This window comes from Neoarius graeffei, chromosome 15 (genome assembly GCF_027579695.1).
Source record: "Neoarius graeffei isolate fNeoGra1 chromosome 15, fNeoGra1.pri, whole genome shotgun sequence".
NCBI lineage: Eukaryota > Metazoa > Chordata > Actinopteri > Siluriformes > Ariidae > Neoarius > Neoarius graeffei.
In genome coordinates, this window is record NC_083583.1 from 64,910,753 (window position 1) to 64,935,315 (window position 24,563).

At 41.8% G+C, this 24,563-nt stretch overlaps 1 protein-coding gene across 1 annotated transcript; it reads right to left on the reverse strand.

The window, feature by feature from the left end:
* Positions 1-609: 609 nt before the first annotated feature.
* On the reverse strand, positions 610-24,242 carry tdo2b (tryptophan 2,3-dioxygenase b). The gene is made up of 12 exons (XM_060940693.1): positions 24,205-24,242; positions 15,455-15,560; positions 15,249-15,339; positions 15,040-15,110; positions 14,825-14,952; positions 13,224-13,410; positions 4,463-4,570; positions 4,256-4,367; positions 2,549-2,606; positions 2,332-2,411; positions 2,098-2,188; positions 610-897 (listed from the first exon to the last, which is right to left on the reverse strand). Exons 1-12 carry the CDS (start codon positions 24,240-24,242, stop codon positions 669-671), a joined length of 1,299 nt encoding a protein of 432 aa, XP_060796676.1. The 3' UTR covers positions 610-668.
* Positions 24,243-24,563: the final 321 nt, after the last annotated feature.

Below are 24,563 nucleotides of genomic sequence, written 5' to 3' on the forward strand. Positions count from 1 at the left end.
TTTTAGAAAAACAAGTGATGTTGACTGAGTAATAACCAGTCCCCATAAAATGTACATATTATTCTGAATTTTGATACATATTGTTCTATATAATAGTGTTTTTATTTCAATAAGTATGAAAATACTTATTGAAATAAAAACACTATTATATAGAATATGTATAAAAATTCAATATATCAAGAACAATATGTATCAAAATAGTGTTTTTATTTCAATAAGTATTTTCATACTTATTGAAATAAAAACACTATTATATAGAACAATATGTATCAAATTCATAGGCATCAGGTGTTTTAATTAACTACAGCTCAGATTGCAGGAAATAGGGTGTGTAAGGTCTCATTTTGAAAAAAATTTCACGGGGGCTGTCCCCCTGGACCCCCCTTATTACTTCGGGCGCCTTTGGTGCCCTCAGGACATTTTACAGATTTTCTGATTTTTTCATCAGGACCCACTCTCATCCCTGGTTTAATTACATTATGCTACAGTGTCTGAACATACAGATTTACAAAATATGCATGTAGAAAGTCCTACCAGACTGGCAAAATGATGACATAATAAACAAACTATGACTTATGATGAACTATGAATCCTATGAATTACAGATTAGGAATTCTCAGGAAACATTCACAACTTGCACAACTCGGCAAACAAAAACACAAGCATTTTCATTCATGGGGATTAGCGTGTCTGAATGTTGCCGTCACTACTGAATGTTGCAGTGCATTTGTTTCGTCTTCCTCACTGCTGCAGGAGCCACTGGAGCTGTATGAGCTGTCATTGTACTCAGCGATGTAAGGAAACCTGTACATGGAGGGATCCAGTTTGGGCACCCAGGCCCGTGGGACCAGGTACGTAGCCAGGTTGAACAAATCCACAAACACTTTGTAACGATCACTATTACAGAAGGAAAGCAAACTAACTGTAAATCACAAAGACATTAGGACTGAATCTGCTGAAAAAGAAAAACTAAACAACTGATGATTACACTTTCTAATGACAACTGGACTAATTGATTCCATTAGAATCAAGATTTCCGCCCTTTATGATTATAGCCTTAATAGATATTTGTCAATTTTACATACTCGATTGAGGTTAAATGCATGTTCGCTTAATTATTATCTTTTTCGTATTGGATGTAAAATATCGTCTGCTTGCTTATGTGGTTTTCATTCTGAAACGATAAAGCATTTTTTTCTTTATTGTCCACTTTTTGCTGTAAATAGGAACCAACTGCTCTCCTCGGCTGTTCATTTATTTGCAAGCAGTTGGTCTACTATGTCGGACTCAGTTAAAGTATCCTCTTTCTTATTTGGTTCCAATTTGTTATCTTTTTATAACAATAGAGAGTTATTTTCATATGTCCAAACTTTTACTAAGGAATCTAAATGATTCCACACACAGGAATAGTTGGGCCAGCTGTTTCTTACATTCCCCCTCCCTTTTTTTTTGTTTGTTTTGTCTGTTGTCTTGTCGTGTTTATTTGTTCTATAGATATCAATGTAAAATGTTATTCAGAGTAAGCCCCCTTAGATGAGCTTTAATGCTCTTGGGGCAAACTCTGACCCCAAATATGTTTAAAAAAAAGAATCAAGATTTTCTTCTTCTGATATCTTTTTCTCACTTTGATTTGAAGTAAAAATTATGTGGATAGGTTGAGGGCCTTGTCCAAGTGCTCAACAGTGGCAGCTTGACAGGACTGGGACTCAAACCCCTGACCCTCTGATCAGTAACCTTTTTACAGAATTCTTCATTATTTGTCATTTTTCTCATTAAAAAACTCTATATAATAGCACAATGTTTTGAAATGTTAATATTTAATTAGATTTCATTTGTAGTAATTCATGAGTGGTTCAACACAGGTTATCTGTAAGGACTCTATAAAGACCCTTTCCATGATAATTCAACCCAAATGGGGAAAGAAATCCATGACCAACAGGGCAAAAACAATGTAATGGTTTTGATATGTTTTTATTTCTGGCAATAATTAATTTATAAGATGCTTCACACCATTTCAAATGTTAAATTGTATGTTTTTGGATTAGCATTAGTAAGTGGATTGTATGATGCATTATATTATCAGTGGATCATATTCACCTGACAGTAGAGCGCAGGTAATGGTAACCTGAAGAGCCACCTGTGCCTGCTTTATTGCCTATCATTCTGTGCACCATGCACACATGATTATCTGATGGCAGAAGGTTGGTGCTTGTTAACTTTCTGGGAGCTAACATAAATGTTAAATGAAGACATGTTCCAAACTACATACCACATATTAAAACATTGGTAGTTTGCTGGGTTTTTTTCTTTTCTTTTTAGAACCAGACTTACATCTCCATTTGGTCATGAGGGTATCAACCTCCATTAAGTACATCAGGAGCTGGAACGGCACCTGAAACCGAGGCTCTTCTCTACAAGGGGAACCAAGAGAACTAATGCAAACATCTGTGGAACATCATGTGTCTACTAATCTCCATGCATAGCCACAGTATCTATGAAAACACCAAGAGTGAGGATAGAAATACTTTCTCATATGTAAATCTCTGACCTGTAAAAGTAAATCATTAGGGCTCCCTGGAGAGCTCTGTAGGACAGCCGGCGCTCTCCTGTAAAGAAAGAATGAACATATTTACATATGATTTTTACATAGACACGCTGATGTTCCAGGTGTGTCTCAGATTCTCAAAGGCTCAGTTGTGCTGCATGACTTACAAATGCATCTCAAAAAAATTATAATATTGTGAAAAAGTTTTTAAAAAATTTGTAATTTAACTCAAAAAGGTAAACTTTCATATATTCTATGTCCATTACACGTAAAGTGAAATATTTCAAGCCTTTTTTTGTTTTAATTTTGATAATTATGGCTTCTAGCTCATGAAAATCAGAATTTCAGTATCTCAAATTATTAGAATATTTCATTTCAAGTTTGAGGAAAACAGTATAAATACTGTGTATCTCTCTGTCTAATTCAGTACACGCAACTACAATCATTGGTAAAACTGCTGACATGACAGTTCTCCAGAAGATGATCATTGACACCCTCCACAAGGAGGGTAAGCCACAGAAGGTCATTGCTGAAAAGGCTGGCTGGAAAAGGTGCACAAGCAACAGGGATGATTGCAGCCTAGAGAGGATTGTCAAGAAAAGTTGATTCAAGAACTTGGGAGAGCTTCACAAGGAGTGGACTGAGGCTGGTGTCATTGTATCAAGAGCCACCACACACAGACATCTTCAGGGAAGGGGCTACAACTGTCACATTCCTAATATCAAGCCACTCCTGAACCAGAGATAATGTCAGAAGCGTCTCACCTGGGCTCAAGAGAGAAAGAACTGGACTGTTGCTCAGTGGTCCAAAGTCCTCTTTTCAGATGAAAGTACATTTTGTATTTCTTTTGGAAATCAAGGTCCTAGAGTCTGGAGGAAGCGTGGAGAGGCACAGAACCCAAAGTGTTTGAATTCCAGTCTGAAGTTTCTGCAGTTTGTGATGATTTGGGGTGCCATGTCATCTGCTGCTGTCGGTCCACTGTGTTTTATCAAGTCCAAAGTGAATGCAACAATCTACCGGGAGATTTTAGAGCACTTCATGCTTCCATCTGCTGACGAGCTTTATGGAGATGCCCATTTCCTTTTCCAGCAGGACTTATCACCTGCCCAGAGTGCCAAAACTACTACCAAATGGTTTCCTGACCATGAGGTTACTGTGCTTGATTGGTCAGCCAACTCAACTGACCTGAACCCCAAAGAGACTCTATGGAGTCTTGTCAAAAGGAAGATGAGAAACAGCTGAACCAAAAATACAGACGAGCTGAAGGCCACTATCAAAGCAACCTGGGCTTCAGTAACACCTCAGCAGTGCCACAGGCTGATCACCTCCATGCCATGCTGAATTGATGCAGTAATTCATGATAAAGGAGCCCAAACCAAGTATTGAGTGTATAAATGAACATACTTTTCAGAAGTTGGAAATTTATGTATTGTAAATCCTTTTGTGACTGATCTTAGGAAATATTCTAATAATTTGAGACACTGGATTTCTGATTTTCATGAGCTATAAGCCATAATCATCAAAATTAAATAAAAAAAGCATGAAATATTTTACTTTATATGTAATGAATATAGAATATCAGAAAGTTTACCTTTTTGAATTAAATTATGAAAAAATTGACTTTTTCAGGGTATTCTAATTGTTTCAGATGCACTGGTATGTACTTACAATAGTCTGATTTTTTTTTTAGTCAGGTGTAGCAGTGTTCACCTTTGCTTAAAAGATGTTCATGATGTTTGGAGTCAAACAGATAAGTGAATATTTCGATCTGCTTAGTGAGATCCTCCAGAATCTCTTGCTTTTTCTCACAAGTTGGCATTTTCTGTGAGCAGCAAAATAGTGCACGCATTTGTTAAAGTTGTGCAAAATGTGATCTTAAGATAAATAAATCATAAAAAGAAGCATAATTGAACTCACCTCAAGCTTCTGCTTCTCCAACCTGTGACCTTCCTCAATATTTGCTTGCAGCTTTCCCCAGAAGTTGAAGCCATCCCTTTCAAGGCCAGGTGTTCTCTCCAGCCATTTCTAAAAAATAGAATTGTACAGTATGAAACACAGACTGACTAATGAAGCATAGCTGTTTCTCACATAAGCATTATTATGCTTAAGTACATTAAGCATAATAATGGTCCAAGATAAATATTTAAAAAATCAACTGTAATTCCTCTAATCTCCATGATGTTAGTTATGCATGTATACAGAAGTTAAGTATTACATTATCTTATATGGACACGAGTATTTTACTGGGAAATACATCACTCATATTTTGCATACGAGCTCCATCTGGGACATGGAGAACCAAAACCGTGACATAAATCTCTATATGTTACTCGTAAGGAAATCAATTAATTGTTTTGATAAATTTGAAAATTTATCTTCTCGTGTTGAAAAACTCGCATTTTTCAGATGAAATACATCTCATATCCGAGATATTTAAATAATATTGGTGAGAATAAAGCAAAGTACAAACCGTCAGGGCCTTCTAGGCCTTCAGGGAAAGCCCAAACATTTAGCATTTCAAATGTTATATTTAATTTCTTTCATTTTTTTTTTTGCTTTCATTCTTTCATAATTCCATTATGGGTCATTCCATGCCAAATCAACAATCTGGGAAATTTATGCTCGACCATCTCAGATTTCAATGAAATTTGGAGGGCTCAGAGATACTATTAAAAGAAGTTAATCCCCAAAATTTGAGCTTCCTATCTCCAAAGGTTTCAGAGATACAGGCATTTGAATTTTTCGATTTTTTTGCATTTTGCTCAAAACATACACATTTCAAAGTGTAATATAATCTTTATTATGCAAGATAGAAACCTAAAATTTTACACAGAGAGACTCAATGTCTTGTACTACAAGCTTCAACTTAGAATTTCAATGGTCATTGTATATTAGATGGTGATTTTAACAAGGAAATTAAAAAGACAAATTCGCATTTTTAATTCATTCTGGAAGCTTGCCTGTGGCAGTAATGCTTAAACTAAGAATGTTATTCAAATCTACACAGAAATATCTACCAATTTCAGTTTTACCAAGTCTCCACTATTCCTAGTTTGTCTGTAATAGGGTTTTGAAATTCGCCGATTTCTAAAACATGCCATTTTCAGTAGCAAGAAATCCAATGTGGGATAGTAGTTGGGAACTTGTAATTTTTTTTCAGTAATCCCCAAGACCCATATTTTATATTTCCAATTTTTTTTCTGTCTCTCTCAAGTATTTTAAACTACAGGGGTTTAAAAAAATCCATTTTCACCAAATTCAAATTTTTGATATATTTTCATATAACTGATATTTGAGGGTTAATAAATGCTTCAATAAGGCTCAAGTAGGTTAGGGGACATTTTTCTTCCTCAATTTTAAATAAAATTTCAATTAATGCTCAGTATTAATTATTTGTAAATTGATTTTAATCTAAGACTGTGCAACATTAGCGATCAATGACCAGCTATAGTGTACCAGTCAACAGCCAGCCTTATCAATATCAACACAGCACAATAGGTGACCTTTGATACCAGAACAGGTGGCTCATATCCACATCCGCATCCACGTCATCTGTATTTCCCCCCAATAAAATTCACATTTGTCTAATGTCATCTGAAATCTCTCAGCCTCTATTTCTATCGTTGCCGTGTCTAACGCAGCATCACGCGACGTAGCCTATACTAGTGTCGGCCGGGGAAGTTGGGTTTTGGATAAAACAGGCAGGGTGTAGTCTACGCTCTATCACATATGCCTACCTAACCTAACGTAGGCTAATGGTCACATAGCATTATAGAGCTTTACCCGAGTGCAAAATGAAAAAGTTGCAACAAACTAAATTAAGGTTTGGACAGCCAACAGAAGAGCAGGGAAAGAGAAGGAGGGAAGGTGAGAAAATATCGTCAGTGCAGTGGCAGACCGTTCAGCGGTGTCAGGCCAACTTTCCAAGGGGAAACGTTTCATTGTCATTGCCTATTACATTTTAGTTAGCATTCCGAGAAACATTCAAAACTACGTTGTCACAGGCAGCCCTGTGCAGGGCTGAGTAAACGGGCTTGTTCGAGTAACTCACTCTCTCTCTTTCTCTCATAACTCTCTCTCTCTCTCACTCACTCACTCACTCACTCACTCACTCACTCACTCACTCACTCACACACACAAATACACGCACGCGCACACACACACACACACACACACACACAAATAATACACTCTCTCACACTCTAATACATAGTCTTCACACAGAACTAATAGCTCTACATTCTAATGTAATTTAAGATAATGAAATGTAAATAATGCCAATACTTCAGGTAGCTGAGCAATACACTCAGTTCAGTTTTGACTTTTATGTCAAAGCTTCTTTGCTTTGCTCCTGCTTTCTTGATCTTTATTTCTATACTTTACTTTCTCATTGAATTTCCACTATTTTTTTTCTCATTTTATTTTTCATCTTTATAAGCTTTTAATTTAATTTCCACTATTTTTTTTCATCTTTATAAGATAAGTTAGTTTTTAATACAAAATGCCAGGGAGCAAAAAAATCCTGCAGAAAATGCATGGAACTAGAACAGAGGATTTCTATTCTGGAATCAAAGATTGATGCTCTGCCAAAGACGGACGAATTAAAAGCGATATCTCAGGAAAGGAGTACAGAAACAGTGGCTGAGAATGCAGAGATTGCACTCCGACAGACCGAGGACATTGCAGATCAAGTGGAAGAATTCATCAATCAAGCTGGGCAAAATGTGAGTACAGAAAACTGGCAAATGATGGGTGGTAAGCCCAAAAATAAAAACAGAAGAGTAATTACTTCAACACCAGCTCGTTCTACAAATTACAATAGGATCTACAATCCTATGGAAAATCCACAGCCCATAAGGCTTCAGAACAAATTTGAATGCCTCAGGGATGTGGAAGAGGATTTTTCAAGCGGACAAACACATAGTAAAAAGAGATCGCACCAAGATCGAAGAGCTGTGAGAAGAGGCAAAAAGCAGCTCGTAACACCACCTGATCCCACAACCCTTGTTCTTGGTGATTCCACTGTAAGACAATTAAAAGGTTATGGGATGATTATTTGTTGCCTTCCAAATGCATCCATCTCTGACACCAAAGACAGCATTTTGAAACTCATGTCCGAGCATAAAACTATTAAACGTATTGTTGTGCATGTGGGAGCAAATGATGTTTTCAGAGAACAGCTGTTTGTCCAAGATGATTTCAGAAAACTTTTTTCTGAGCTCTATAAGACTGGAATTCAATCTTTTATCAGTGGCCCACTCCCAGCGAGAGGAAGTTTTGCTTTTTCTCGACTCTTCAGTCTTAACACCTGGCTTGGAAAAACTTGTTTTTCATTTGGTATGAACTTCATAGACAATTTTAACCTTTTCTGGAATCGCAGAGAATTTTACAAGCCAAATAGCACTGAACTTAGCTGGATTGGAGCCAAAGTCTTAGTAGACCATTACAGACTTGCAATCTTTTCTCAGCCAGCATTGAGGAAAACAGTTGATAAGATGTCACAGACTGACATAGTTACAAAGCCTAAACAATCATCTTTGCAAGTCGTCATCAAGGACACACAGACATCTGACCTGCAAGACTCCCAACATTCAAAGACGGATGACTCCACTTCCCCTCGGATGGATTTCCCAAATAGCATGAAAAAATTGCTCCCAATGGCTACACTCTCTTTTTCCAGCCCAAATCTGTCACGACAAGCAGTGTACCCAGTTCATCAAAATTGTGTTCGCCCAGGACTTTCAGGGGGCTACAAATCTTTTTCACCATCCAAAAGATACATGTCATCTCCAATCCTTTCACCATCAAACCAAATGGAACATTTAGAAAGTCTTGTTTGATGTACTCTGGGTCCCTGGAAATGGGTGTAGTGTTGAAAACCAGCTGGGACCCAATGTGCCTATGCCACTCTCTATTCCTGTGTTGATAAGAAACAGAAAACATAGAGCACATTTAACCCTGGGGGTGAACCAATCTAATCTCCTTCCTGTTTTAAAACAGCATCAGAGTGCACAAGCAGATATTACTTCTAGACTTTCTGTAAAGCTAGCTCTTCTGAACGTTAGATCACTTTTAAACAAGTCATTTTTAATTAATGATCTTATTTGCAAACACAATCTTGATTTTTTGCTTCTAACTGAAACCTGGCTGGATCAAGCAAATAGTGCTACCACCCTTATTGAAGCAGCTCCCCCAAATTTTAATTTTTTGAATGTTACCCGACAAGGGAAAGGTGGAGGGATCGCAAATATATTCAAAGTCTCTTTTCAATGTAAACAATCCTCACTTGGTGATTTTATGTCCTTTGAACAATTATGTGCACTTGTTACATGCTCTCCTAACATATTATTATTAACTATTTATAGGCCTCCGAGACATTCAGCCAAAGTCTTTCTTGAAGAGTTTGGTGAACTGTTATCAGTCATTTGCTTAGAGTTTGATTGTCTTATTATATCTGGGGATTTTAACTTGCATGTAGATAATACTGATAACATTTATGCCAAAGACCTACTTGCAATTATTGACAACTTCAACCTAGTACAACATGTACAGGGGCCGACCCACTCTCGTGGTCATACTCTTGACCTCGTCATCACAAAGGGTCTTACTGTTTCTAATACTGTTGTTGACCTGGCCTTATCTGATCATTTCTGTGTTTTCTTTGATGTTTCTATGTCTCCTCACATTCAGAACAGCTCAACGACTATAGGTAGGAGAGTCATAAAAGACAACACATGTGCTCTCTTTGAGCAAGCTCTCTCTCAGAACTCAACCAAAATGTCAGACTCTGTAGATGATTTACAGAAAATTTTTAATTTAAATATGACCCAAATTATGGATGATATTGCTCCATTCAAAATCAAAAGAGTCAATGATAAGCAGAAAGCACCATGGAAGCAGTACCCGGCTGTTAAACTGCTAAAGAGAGAATGTAGAAAGACTGAAAGAAAATGGCGCAAATCTAAACTTCACATCCATTATCAAACCCATAAAGAGATGCTTTGTAATTATAATTATGAAATTCATAAAGCAAGACAGTCTTTCTTCTCCAACATCATCATCAGGAATATGAACAATGCCCGTGTGCTATTTTCAACAGTAGAGAAGCTAACTAATCCCCCACCACAATTAGCACCTGAACTTCTCTCAGTTAATAAATGCAATGAGTTTGCATCCTTTTTCAAAGGTAAAATTGATAAAATACGGCAGAATATTCCTCATAATATATCTCAGTTGCAAAAAATTGAAAAACTGCAATCACCAATGACACAGATAGATAACTTCAACACAATGTCAGAATTTTGTTTAATTGATTATGAGACTCTTGAAAAAACTGTACAAAATCTCAGTTCCTCAACATCTGAATTGGACATTCTGCCCACCAACTTTTTTAAGTCTGTTCTTCATCTTATAATTACAGATGTGCTTCAAATTATAAATACATCCCTGGAGACTGGCGTTGTTCCTGTGTCCCTAAAAAAAGCCGTTGTAAAGCCCTTACTTAAAAAAAATAATCTGGATCCTTCAGTATTAAATAACTACAGGCCAATATCAAATTTACCATTCATCGGGAAAATCCTTGAAAAAATTGTCTTCAATCAATTAACTGCCTTCTTGATATCAAACAGCCGTTTTGATAATTTTCAGTCAGGATTTCGTGCCAATCATAGCACTGAAACAGCGCTGATTAAAGTTATAAATGACATACGTCTTAATATTGATGCAGGCAAAACATCGGTCCTGGTATTACTGGACCTCAGTGCAGCTTTTGATACTGTTGATCACAACATACTGCTATATTGACTTGAACACTGGGTTGGATTGACTGGTAAAGTTATCAATTGGTTAAATTCATACTTAAAAGATAGAAGCTTCTTTGTTACCCTGGGAAATTGTTCCTCAACGTCAATGTCCTTGACCTGTGGTGTCCCCCAGGTGTCAATTCTTGGACCATTACTTTTCAACCTTTATATGCTCCCACTTGGGCAAATTATCAATAAAAATTCAATTTTGTATCACTGCTATGCAGATGACACCCAAATTTATTTTGCTCTATCACCTAATGATTATGCCCCCCTTGAATGTGTCTACCAGTGTATCGATCAAATCAATAGCTGGATGTCACAAAATTTTCTTCAGCTGAACACAGATAAAACAGAAGTAATTCTATTTGGAAAAAAAGATGAAAGACTCAGGATTACCACTATTCTTGACACAAAAGGGATTAAAACTAAAGAAATGGTTAAAAATCTTGGTGCTTTCATTGACAGCGAGCTAAACTTTGACAGTCACATGAAAGCAATCAATAAAACAGCATTTTATCACCGAAAAAACATTTCCAAACTAAGAGGACTTATGTCAAAAAATGATCTGGAAAAACTAATACATGCCTTCATCTCTAGTAGGGTTGATTACTGCAATGGCCTTTTCACAGGCCTGCCAAAAAAGACCATCAAACGACTTCAGCTGGTTCAAAATGCAGCGGCTAGGGTTCTCACACGAACAAAAAGAACAGAGCACATTACTCCAATTCTAAGGTCCCTTCACTGGCTTCCAGTAAGCTACAGAATTGACTTTAAAGTATTGCTGCTGGTATACAAATCTCTAAATGGTACAGGGCCCAATTACCTCTCCGATATGTTGCAGTGGCCTAACCCAATCAGATCTACCAGATCAAAACAGAAAAATTTACTATTAAAACCAGTTGTTAAAACAAAGTATGGTGAAGCAGCTTTTAGCTACTATGCAGTACAGCTATGGAACCAACTGCCAGAGGACATTAAAAATGCTCCTGCTGTTGGCAGCTTCAAATCTAGGTTAAAGACCAAGCTGTTTTCAGATGCTTTCTGTTAAATAATTAATATTGTCTTCTTTACATTTTTTATAATCTTTACTTTCTCTGCATGTTTTAAATTTACTTTAACTTTATTCTATTTTATTCTTTATTCTATTCTGCTGGTTTCTTTTTTCTCCTCCTATTTGAACTACTACATTTTATTATTTTATTTCTACTATTGTTTAATTCTTATTATTTTCTTTTAATTCTTTTAATTAATTGTTTTAGAATAAAAATAAAATTATTCTATGTAATTTTATTTCTCTATTGTTTACTGTTTTTGTTTTTACTTCTGTAAAGCACATTGAACTGCCATTGTGTATGAAATGCGCTATATAAATAAACTTGCCTTGCCTTATGTCAGACAAAACTCCACAGTTCTGATGGCACAGTTTTAGAATTGTTAAAGTAAATGTGTTGTGAGCCAAACTTACATTACAGGCAATGGTGAGAACACTGTTTCAGAGAATGCATGCAAATGGATCTCAATTTAAGACAGCCAGATAGACTGATGCCTTTACATTACTGCTCAGAATGTCTCTACACATACAGACACCCACAAATAACACACAAACTCTCTCACGCTCTCTCTCACACACACACACTCACTCACACTATTATTATAAGGTATAATACTAAAGCTTACAATTCAGCAGTTCACACCCTTTCTGTCATGTGTATGCTGCAATGTAAATAATGCCAATACTTTAGGTAACTGGTACTTTAGGTATGTATACTCAGTTCAAGAGTTCACTACTTTTCTACTTTTATGTCAGATAAAACACCACAGTTATGGTGCCACAGTTTTAGAATCGTTAAAATAAATGTGTCCTCCACCAAATCTATCCTTATTTATTTATTTAAGTTGTGCCGGGGGGCGTCGGTGCTGTCAGCCATGTTTGACCTCAGTATTTGAAAAATCCTGGGTACGGCCCTGCTCACTACAGTATTTTTCACTCAGACTTAAGTATTCATTTCCCTGCATAATTTACTTAGTTACTTTTAAAATCAACATCAACACCTACACACAGGGGAGCAACCTGGCAGCCTGCCACTAATCCCTCGCAAAATCCATTGCCCTGTTGCTTTTTTGGTGTCAGGCTAAGTTTTGGCTGAGCTCAAGTCCCAGCTCTAATAATAATGGCTCGCCACTGCTTGTAAACATGCATGAAGAATATCTAATGAAGTTTTCGTAGCCTTCCAGGTGTTCAGTGTGTCTTTAGTTTCAATTTTCAGTTTATTTATTATGTGCTTAATTATAACAGAGCTAATCCTAGCATTGGACTAGCCTAGTCTCTCTCTTTCCTGGTGAAGAAAGAAATGCTTATGCGCATGTGCAGCAGAAAATTTCTCATTAAATATTCACATCAGCTCTGACATGTGACGTCATGTTGTCTTGACAACCATGCAATATCATAAACCATATTCAACGCTCATTCTCCATTGGGTAGCATGACATAATACACGTAGGATAAGCAAACAATACTGCATGCTATCAAACCAAATGAATGAAACTCACTAGAAGGGAACAGAATGCATGTTTTTATTCTATGGAAAAAGTGTCCTGTATGTACAATAATTCCCGATATTTCACTCCGATGACATCACTCGCAGTGTTTTCCCACTGACTAGATGAACGTTGTCAAAATGGCAAACCGGTTCAAAATTAAAATTCTTTTGATTAATCTGTTTATTTTTTTGTGGATGTGTCTATATAATACAAAGAACATTACACAGTGGCGTGAATATATGAAGTTTACCTTCTCATGTTGAAAAATGTATCATGAGTGAGCAAAGATAAACTTCATATTTTCGCACAAGCATGTAATATCCTCTTTATACCTCTACAAGCTGCAGCAGTGTAGGTTCTTGGTGGGTTTTGAGCAATGCCTCACTCTCCTGTCCAGAGAATATGTCCTTGTAGTGACGACGGTTGTAGGGAACTCTCAATTTCTCAGAAACTCCCAACTTATTTTCAAGAAGACGAAACTGAAGACTTTGGAACCCTGAAGCTGAGGACAAGTAATCCCTGTAGCACACACACACAAATATTTACACTGAGCAAACCAGTTAGTGTTTCTAATCTTTTAGTCTGGTAATCTTTTAATTCATGCGACATCGAAAGAAATGCTCTATTTAACAAAATGAAGAATAAAGTCTTAAATTAAGAACCACCTGTAGGTCTCTACTCTGTACTGGGAAATCTCCAATACCAGTCAAAAGTTTGTACACCCCTACTCTTTCATAGGTTTTTCTGTATTTTGATGATATTCTACATTGTAGAACAATACTGAAGACATCAAAACTATGAAATAACATCTGGAACATATATAGAATTATGTGGGGAACAAAAAAGGGTTAAAAAACAAATTTTGTTTCATATTTTCGATTCTTCAAAGTATCCAGCGTTTACCTTGATGACATTTTGCACACTATTGGCATTATCTTAACCAGCTTCATGAGGTAGTCACCTGGAATGCTTTTCAATTAACAGGTGTGCCTCATCAAAAATTAATTAGTGGACAAGTTTTTTTTGCCTTCTTAATGCATTTGAGATCAAACAATAAATAGTAAATAATAAACATACAAGTAAATAGCCCTATTCCACAACTGTGGTAATCCATATTATGTCAAGAACCGCTCAACTAAGTAAAGAGAAACGACATCCATCGTTACTTTAAGACATGAATTAAGACATGAAGTGTGTTTTAATTAATAAAAATTAAGGAAACACATTGAATAAGGTGTGTGCGCAAACGTTTGACTGGTACTGTACTTTTGTTTTTACAACTAATCACATCAAATGTCATTCATTTCCCAGCAGCATTAACTTAAAAAATTAAATAAATTAAATTGTGGCCATATATAGTGGAGTCCAAAAGTCTGAGACCACACTGAAAATTTGGATTTTTTTTTTTTTTTTTTTTGGGGGGGGGGGGGGGGGGGGGAATAAACAGAAGGTTTTAGAATTTTAAAATATTTCAAACAAAGAAAGTAAATGTTCAATATCTTGAATATTGAATGTTCAAGATTCTGCCCTATTTCCATTTCCCTATTTAAATGTAACCAAATATGTGATATTGACCATGTTAACGACTCTGTACAAAAAGTAAGATTTTCCTCATGTCTAATCTATCCTACTGAAGCATGTCTTCAGCCAACACGCTGATGGATTTGATCTGAAATAAGTTTTGCACAAGCTTGTGGAGTCCATGCAGCTTGAGTGCACACTGTTGTTAAAGCAAAAAAGGAATGAACAAAATACGAAGAAACTCTGAAATTAAAAATTTCAGATATATTTTTCAATTATGTTTTCAATAATGTCACTGGTAATGAAAATTGTTATATTAATTTAGAAAAGAGTGCATTTTCAGTCGTGCCCTCTGATTTTGGACCCCACTGTAAGTACTCAAACCACTCTTTAAGATACTTGTTTTTATTACCTGAAATCAAAGAAATCCAAAGCAGTCATGGTCTCCAGCACAGCAAACTGGTCCACCAGCAGCTTCAAGATCAGAGTGATCCTGTGGATGCGACTCACCACTTTCAGCATGTTCCGCTCATCGCGAACCTGATAACACAGCAGTCTTCTTTACTTCATTTTTGTTAAACGTGTGCTATTTAAACTGTCACTGGTTGAAATGTTTGACTGACTCACATGATTGTGAATGAACAGTTCCCGAACTGAATCAAGCTCCCACGTAATCTGCTTAAACCATAACTCATAAGCTGAAACAAGGAATGAAAAGGGTTATAATTTCAGATTTAAACTGATGTTTCTGATTCTTATCAGTGACAACTGTAAAATGTGAACGAGATAGTGTAGGAAATGAGAATAAAAAAATAAGCAAAGTATCAGTTACATACATTGGTGGGTGACTATAAACAGGTGCTCATCATGGATTTTGTTGCCTTTCAGTTCACTCTGTAGTTTCTGTGCATTAATAATCTTATCCAGCTAAAAAAGAGGTGAAAATCAATCTTTTTCTTTCACTAATACAGAGAACATTTTTTTTTAAATCACAGTGAACAGTGTATATCATTATGTCATTTTATAAACTGAATTAATTTACCTGGAGGTAGTTTCCATAAACAATTTCACCTTCTGAGGCTTTGTTAGTGCCATTTGGGTAACCACCCTCTTCCTCCTTCTCTGCCTCAACAGGATTGATTTTAAAACTAATTTTCAGAAAATGAAAAAGATGGTTAGGAAAAATAATGCATGAAAACAATTGTGATTTTCTTCCATTTTAAATAATGTGTTAGTGCAAAAAAAAAAAGTATACACACGCATGAGTTTTTGCTAGAAATGGACATCCACTCATCTTTTTTCCCCCCTCACTAAAATGCTCCATAGAAGTGGACCTTTTTCATAAAAAAAGACTGGACAAGGAGCTCCACTATTTAATAGTTCGGTATGTCCAATCAACAGCCTGCCATCAATCCCACCCACCAAGAAAAACTCAGCATGACCAACTGAATATCATGATGTACCGGTACAGTATGTATACAAAGCCATTTCCACTGAATTACCTTTAGCAAAAATAAAGAGGTGAAAATAATTATGGGAGGGATGGGTGTACTATTGGCACCCTTTTATCGCATATGGCTTTTTTCCTCAGTTTTATCAGCTCACATGAACAGTAGTGTTTTCAAGATTGTAATCTGTATAAATATTTAGTTCTTGGATCTCTAAAATGTAAAAGTGCAGAACGTTCGCTCTTATTTAGGTTTGGCAAATATTAATGTGTTATGCACAGCAAGTCTAAACAGAACCATCAAAGTTTGCCAGCGGAAGACTTGTTACATAAGGATGTCAGGACTCAATACATATTTATCATATCATTCCCAAAAGTCCACAAACTTTGAAGAAAACAATCTCATTATATAATTTACTCCACAGATACTGTAGAACTGATGGACCAACGAGATGATTGGACTATCAGTAATATTTTCTATAAAAGTGAATTTCCCATACATTTGCAGAGCCCATGGCTGTTTTTTAGGAACATTGCCCAGTTTCTAGAAATTTCAGACTCTTTTTAAAAAAAAAAAAAAAGCCTCTACAGTGTGTGCCTCAGATCAAAGGTTGCAGAATGTTTATGTGGCTGGTGCTTGGGTTCAGGGGTAACTCTGTGCAAATTTCTAAAAAGCAAAAACAAACAAGTGTGTGCTGATTGTGACCAAACTTAATATGATCCCTGAGATTATAAAATGTTTGTGTTTAGTCACAATCAGTGTGTGCTAACTGACTGCTACAGTCCATGACAATTATTTACCTTCTGCACAACTGAATACAGAATATCTTTTCAGGACATTCTGTACTCGGTGCCACAATTATGCTGATGACATCCAGCTCTACCTGTCTACCAAGCCTAATTTTACCCTTCCACCTTCTTGTCTGTGAAGATTCTCAGTCATCCAGGTCATAGTACAACCCCGATTCCAAAAAAGTTGGGACAAAGCACAAATTGTAAATAAAAACGTCTCGTCTCGTCTTCTTCCGCTTATCCGGGACGCGGAGGCAGCAGTCTAAGCATGGAAGCCCAAACTTCCCTTTCCCCAGACACCTCGGCCAGCTCCTCGGGAAGAACACCGAGGCGTTCCCAGGCCAGCCGAGAGACATAGTCCCTCCAGCGTGTCCTGGGTCTTCCCCGGGGCCTCCTCCCGGGGGGACATGCCTGGAAAACCTCCCCAGGGAGGCGTCCAGGAGGCATCCGAAAAAGATGCCCGAGCCACCTCAGCTGGTTCCTCTCGATGTGGAGGAGCAGCGGCTCTACTCCGAGCTCCTCCCGAGTGACTGTGCTTCTCACCCTATCTCTAAGGGAGCGCCCAGCCACCCTGCGAAGGAAACTCATTTCAGCCGCTTGTATCCGTGATCTTGTTCTTTCTGTCATTACCCAAAGCTCATGACCATAGGTGAGAGTCGGAACGTAGATCGACCGGTAAATTGAGAGCTTCGCCTTTTGGCTCAGCTCCTTCTTCACCACGACGGACCGGTAAAGCGACCGCATCACTGCGGAGGCTGCACCGATCAGCCTGTCGATCTCACGCTCCATCCTTCCCTCACTCGTGAACAAGATCCCGAGATACTTAAACTCCTCCACTTGAGGCAGGACTTCTCCACCAACCTGGAGAGGGCAAGCCACCCTTTTCCGGTCGAGAACCATGGCCTCGGACTTGGAGGTGCTGGTTCTCATCCCAGCCGCTTCACACTCGACTGCAAACCGCCCCAGTGCATGCTGAAGGTCCTGGTTTGAAGAAGCCAACAGGACAACATCATCCGCAAAAAGCAGAGATGAAATCCTGTGGTTCCCAAACAGGATTCCTTCCAGCCCCTGGCTGCGCCGAGAAATTCTGTCCATAAAAATTATGAACAGAACCGGTGACAAAGGGCAGCCCTGCCGGAGTCCAACATGCACTGGGAACAGGTCTGACTTACTGCCGGCAATGCGAACCAGACTCCTGCTCCGTTCGTACAGGGATCGGACAGCCCTTAGCAAAGAGCCCCGAACCCCATACTCCCGAAGCACCCCCCACAGAATACCATGGGGGACACGGTCGAATGCCTTCTCCAGATCCACAAAGCACATGTGGACTGGTTGGGCAAACTCCCATGAACCCTCGAGCATCCTATGAAGGGTATAGAGCTGGTCCAGTGTTCCGCGACCAGGACGAAAACCGCATTGTTCCTCCTGGATCCGAGGTTCGACTATTGGTCGAATTCTCCTCTCCAGTACCCTGGAGTAAACTTTCCCTGGGAGGCTGAGAAGTGTGATTCCCCTATAATTGGAGCACACTCTCCGGTCCCCTTTCTTAAAAAGAGGGACCACCACCCCAGTCTGCCACTCCAGAGGCACTGTCCCCGACCGCCACGCGATGTTGCAGAGGCATGTCAACCAAGACAGCCCCACAACATCCAGAGACTTGAGATACTCAGGGCGGATCTCATCCACCCCCGGTGCCTTGCCACCGAGGAGCTTGCAAACCACCTCAGTGACTTCGGCTTGGGTAATGGACGAGTCCACCTCTGAGTCATCAGCCTCAGTCTCCTCAGTGGAAGACATGACGGTGGGATTGAGGAGATCCTCAAAGTATTCCTTCCACCGCCCGACAATGTCCCCAGTCGAGGTCAACAGCTCCCCACCCGCACTGTAAACAGTGTTGGCAGAGTACTGCTTCCCCCTCCTGAGGCGCCGGACGGTTTGCCAGAATTTCTTCGAGGCCGACCGATAGTCCTTCTCCATGGCCTCCCCGAACTCCTCCCAGTTCCGAGTTTTTGCCTCCGCAACTGCCAGAGCTGCAGCACGCCTGGCCTGCCGATACCCGTCGGCTGCCTCAGGAGTCCCGGAGGTCAACATGGCCCGATAGGACTCCTTCTTCAGCTTGACGGCATCCCTTACTTCCGGTGTCCACCACCGGGTTCGGGGATTGCCGCCACGACAGGCACCGGAGACCTTGCGGCCACAGCTCCGAACAGCTGCGTCCACAATGGAGGTAGAGAACATGGTCCACTCAGACTCAATGTCCCCCGCCTCCCTCGGAAGCTGGGAAAAGCTCTCCCGGAGGTGGGAGTTAAAGACCTCCCCAACAAAGTGCTCGGCCAGACGTTCCCAGCAGACCCTCATCATACGTTTGGGCCTGCCAGGTCTGTCCAGCTTCCTCCTCCGCCAGCGGATCCAACTCACCACCAGGTGGTGATCAGTTGACAGCTCAGCCCCTCTCTTCACCCGAGTGTCCAAGACATAGGGCTGGAGATCAGATGAAACGACTACAAAGTCGATCATCGACCTCCGACCTAAGGTGTCCTGGTGCCACGTGCACTTATGGACACCCCTATGCTCGAACATGGTGTTCGTTATGGACAAACCGTGACTAGCACAGAAGTCCAATAACAAAACACCACTTGGGTTCAGATCGGGGAGGCCGTTCCTCCCAACCACGCCCCTCCAGGTGTCACTGTCGTCGCCCACGTGAGCATTGAAGTCCCCCAGTAGCACAATGGAGTCCCCAGTCTGAGCACCCCTCAGTACCTCTCCCAGGGACTCCAAGAAGGCCGGATACTCTATACTGCTATTTGGCCCGTAGGCACAAACAACAGCAAGAGCCCTCTCCCCAATCCGAAGGCGCAGAGAGGCGACCCTCTCGTTCACTGGGGTAAACTCCAACACATGGCGGCTGAGCTGGGGAGCTATAAGCAAGCCCACACCAGCCCGCCGCCGCTCACCACGGGCGACTCCAGAGAAGTGGAAAGTCCAGCCCCTCTCAAGGAGCTGGGTTCCAGAGCCCAAGCTATGCGTGGAGGTGAGCCCGACTATCTCTAGCCGGTACCTCTCAACCTCCCGCACAAGCTCAGGCTCCTTCCCCCCCCAGCGAAGTGACATTCCATGTCCCAACAGCCAGCCGCTGTGTCCGGGGATCAGGTCGTCGAGGCCCCTGCCTTCGACTGCCACCCAATCCACATTGCACCAAACCCCTACTGCTACCTCTGTGGGTGGTGAACCCACAGGAGGTCGGGCCCACGTCACCTCTTCGGGCTGAGCCCGGCCGGGCCCCATGGGCAAAGGCCCGGCCACCAAGCGCTCGCATACGAGCCCCAACCCCGGGCCTGGCTCCAGGGTGGGGCCCCGGCTGCGTCCTACTGGGCGACGTCACGGTCCTGGATTTTTTCTCCATAGGGGGTTTTTGGTGAACTGCTCTTGGTCTGGCCTGTCACCTAGGACCTGTCTGCCTTGGGAAACCCTACCAGGGGCATAATGCCCCCGACAACATAGCTCCTAGGATCATTCAAGCACACAAACCCCTCCACCACAATAAGGTGGCAGTTCTAGGAGGGGAAATAAAAAACGGAATGCAATAATTTACAAATCTTAAAAAATTGATATTGTATTCACAGTAGAACATAGACAACATATCAAATGTCGAAAGTGAGACATTTTGAAATTTCATGCCAAATATTGGCTCATTTGAAATTTCATGACAGCAACACATCTCAAAAAAGTTGGGACAGGGGCAATAAGAGGCTGGAAAAGTTAAAGGTACAAAAAAGGAACAGCTGGAGGACCAAATTGCAACTCATTAGGTCAATTGGCAATAGGTCATTAACATGACTGGGTATAAAAAGAGCATCTTGGAGTGGCAGCGGCTCTCAGAAGTAAAGATGGGAAGAGGATCACCAATTCCCTAATTCTGCACCGACAAATAGTGGAGCAATATCAGAAAGGAGTTCGACAGTGTAAAATTGCAAAGAGTTTGAACATATCATCATCTACAATGCATAATATCATCAAAAGATTCAGAGAATCTGGAAGAATCTCTGTGCATAAGGGTCAAGGCCGGAAAACCATACTGGGTGCCCATGATCTTCGGGCGCTTAGATGGCACTGCATCACATACAGGCATGCTTCTGTATTGGAAATTACAAAATGGGCTCAGGAATATTTCCAGAGAACATCATCTATGAACACAATTCACCGTGCCATCTGCCGTTGCCAGCTAAAACTCTATAGTTCAAAGAAGAAGCCGTATCTAAACATGATCCAGAAGCGCAGAGGTCTTCTCTGGGCCAAGGCTCATTTAAAATGGACTGTGGCAAAGTGGAAAACTGTTCTGTGGTCAGATGAATCAAAATTTGAAGTTCTTTATGGAAATCAGGGACGCCGTGTCATTCGGACTAAAGAGGAGAAGGACGACCCAAGTTGTTGTCAGCGCTCAGTTCAGAAGCCTGCATCTCTGATGGTATGGGGTTGCATTAGTGCGTGTGGCATGGGCAGCTTACACATCTGGAAAGACACCATCAATGCTGAAAGGTATATCCAGGTTCTAGAGCAACATATGCTCCCATCCAGACGACGTCTCTTTCAGGGAAGACCTTGCATTTCCAACATGACAATGCCAAACCACATACTGCATCAATTACAGCATCATGACTGCGTAGAAGGAGGGTCTGGGTACTGAACTGGCCAGCCTGCAGTCCAGATCTTTCACCCACAGAAAACATTTGGTGCATCATAAAACGGAAAATACGATAAAAACGACCTAAGACAGTTGAGCAACTAGAATCCTACATTAGACAAGAATGGGTTAACATTCCTATCCCTAAACTTGAGCAACTTGTCTCCTCAGTCCCCAGACGTTTACAGACTGTTGTAAAGAGAAAAGGGGATGTCTCACAGTGGTAAACATGGCTGTAACAGTTCAGTGTTCGTGGGTGGAGCACAGAGGACGGCAGGACAGAGATCAGGTTTGACAGAAGGCTTTATTGCCACACTTTTCAGCATCACAATTAGGTATGAACTTTTCAGACACACACACACTCAGCGTCTGGTTCAGGAAGAGCTCTTCTGCTCTCTTTCCCTAAATAGGGCGTGGTCACTGGGAAGACACACACAGGTTAATTGCAGTCAGGTGTAGTAATTCTGCCAATTACCTTCCCTGACTCCGCCCTCCTGTCACAGACCGGCGCTTGACCACGCCCCCGCTGCCACATACCCCCACCGCCCGACTCAGGCCAGGCGGCCGTCCGGCCTGCAGCCAACTCCCCCCCCCTTCCCCCCCTTGACGGGAGAGGAAGTCCGCCACGACCATCTGCGCCCCCGGCCTGTGGACCACTTTAAAATTGAAGGGTTGGAGTGCCAGATACCAACGGGTGATCCGCGCGTTGGCATCTTTCATGCGGTGGAGCCACTGGAAGGGCGCGTGTGGTCCGAACAGAGGGTGAAAGGGTGCCCCAGCAGGTAGTAACGGAGGACGAGGACCGCCCACTTGATCGCCAGACACTCTTTCTCTATCATGCTGTAGCACCCCTCACGCACTGACAGCTTCCTGCTGATGTACAGGACGGGGCGGTCCTCCCCCTCCACCTCCTGGGACAAAACCGCCCCCAGCCCTCTGTCCAACGCATCAGTCTGCAACACAAAGGGGAGAGAAAAGTCAGGGGAGTATAAAAGTGGCCCCCCACACAGTGCAGCCTTTACCTCCGAAAAAGCCCGCTGGCATTGCTCCGTCCACTGGACCGGATCTGGTGACCCCTTTTTAGTGAGATCAGTCAGTGGGCTGGTGACGTCCAAATAATTAGGTATAAACCTACGGTAATAGCCAGCCAGACCCAGGAACTGTCTCACCTCCTTTTTGGTCTTGGGCCTCGGGCAGGCCGCAATTGCTGCCGTCTTATTAATTTGGGGACGCACCTGCCCGTTGCCCAAGTGGAAGCCCAGATATCGTACTTCCACCCGCCCAATCGCACACTTCTTCGGGTTGGCTGTGAGCCCCGCTCGCCTCAGCGACCTAAGGACGGCCCTCAGATGTTCGAGGTGCCGCTGCCAGTCATTACTATAGACGATGATATCATCTAGATAAGCGGCCGCATAAGTGGCGTGAGGGCGGAGGACTCTGTCCATCAGCCGCTGAAACGTAGCGGGCGCCCCAAACAGCCCAAACGGAAGGGTGACGAATTGGTGTAAACCAAACGGTGTGGAAAAGGCTGTTTTTTTCTTGGGATAGTGGAGTCAAGGGGATCTTCCAATATCCCTTCGTCAAATCCAGCGTCGAATAAAAGCGAGCAGTGCCGAGTCGATCGAGCAACTCATCAATACGAGGCATTGGGTACGTGTCGAATTTAGACACCGCGTTGACTTTTCTGTAGTCCACACAGAACCGGACCGACCTGTCGGCCTTGGGTACCAAGACCACCGGGCTGCTCCAGTCACTGTGGGACTCCTCGACGATGCCCATTTCGAGCATGGTCTCAAGTTCTTCCCGAACCACCTTTTTTTTGTGTTCAGGTAGTCTGTAAGGGCGGCTACGCACTACTACCCCCGGGGGCGTCTCTATGTGGTGCTCTATGAGGTTAGTGTGACCGGGCAGGGGCAAGAACACATCCGAAAACTCGGCCTGCAACTGGGCGACCTCCGTGAGCTGGGTCGGGGAGAGGTGGTCTCCACAGGGGACCGGAGGGGTACGTGATGTCAATGCCCCTTTTTGAACCTCCAGCCCCAGCTCCGCCTTCTCCGGAACCACCGACACCAACGCCACGGGGACCTCCTCCTTCCAGAGTTTAAGGAGATTGAGGTGGTAAATTTGTAGCGCCCCACCCCTGTCCGTTCGCCTCACCTCGTAGTCGACGTCCCCGACTCGCCGTGTGACCTCAAAGGGACCTTGCCACTTGGCAATCAATTTGGAGCTCGAAGTGGGCAACAGTATGAGTACTTTATCTCCCTGGGTGAACTCCCTAAGGCGAGTACCCTTGTTGTACAGGCGGGCTTGCCGTTCCTGGGCCTGCCGCAAATTCTTCTGGGTTAGGTGGGTGAGTGTGTGGAGTTTTGCACGCAGGTCCATAACGTATTGAATTTCATTCTTGCTTTGTGAAGGTCCCTTCTCCCAATTTTCCCGCAGCACGTCTAAGATGCCACGCGGCTTACGCCCATATAATAATTCGAATGGGGAGAACCCCGTGGAGGCTTGGGGAACCTCTCGCACTGAGAACAACAAGGGTACAAGCCATTTATCCCAATTATGTGCGTCCTCACTTACGAATTTTTTAATGATATTTTTGAGGGTGCGATTGAACCGTTCCACTAAACCGTCCGTTTGTGGGTGATACACACTGGTGCGGATCGGCTTAATCCCCAATAACCCATACAGTTCGCACAGTGTCCATGACATAAATGTAGTGCTTTGATCAGTCAGAATCTCTTTCGGGATTCCGACTCGGGAGATGACGCGGAAGAGTGCCTCTGCAATACTGTGTGCTGAGATATTGCGCAGAGGCACTGCTTCCGGGTATCGCGTTGCATAGTTCACCAGAACTAATATAAAGTGGTACCCTCGTGCTGACCGATCTAACGGCCCAACGAGACCCATCCCAATTCTCTCAGACGGGGTCTCGATCAATGGATGAGGGCGCAAAGGCGCTTTTGGAATGGCCGCTGGATTTACTAACTGGCATTTGCGGCACGCCGTACACCACCTACAAACATCGCCACGAATCCCCGGCCAATAGAATCGGGCCATTATTCGGGCTAGTGTCTTGTCCTGCCCTAGGTGTCCAGCCATGGGATTAAAGTGAGCCGCCTAGAATAACAATTCCCGGCGGCTCTTTGGAATTAAAAGCTGCGTGATTTGCTCTTTCATCTGAGTGTCCTGCGTCACTCGATATAATCTATCGCTCATAATAGAGAAATA

Excerpts from the sequence above, each read along its gene's own strand:
- tdo2b (XM_060940693.1), bottom strand. The coding sequence starts at position 24,242 with ATGGGTCTCGTTGGGCCGTTAGATCGGTCAGCACGAGG. Across the intron at positions 15,111-15,248 it reads GTTTATAGTCACCCACCAAT|CTTATGAGTTATGGTTTAAG; the intron begins GTATGTAACTGA and ends TCCTTGTTTCAG. Across the intron at positions 13,411-14,824 it reads TTGGATTTCTTTGATTTCAG|GGATTACTTGTCCTCAGCTT; the intron begins GTAATAAAAACA and ends TGTGTGCTACAG.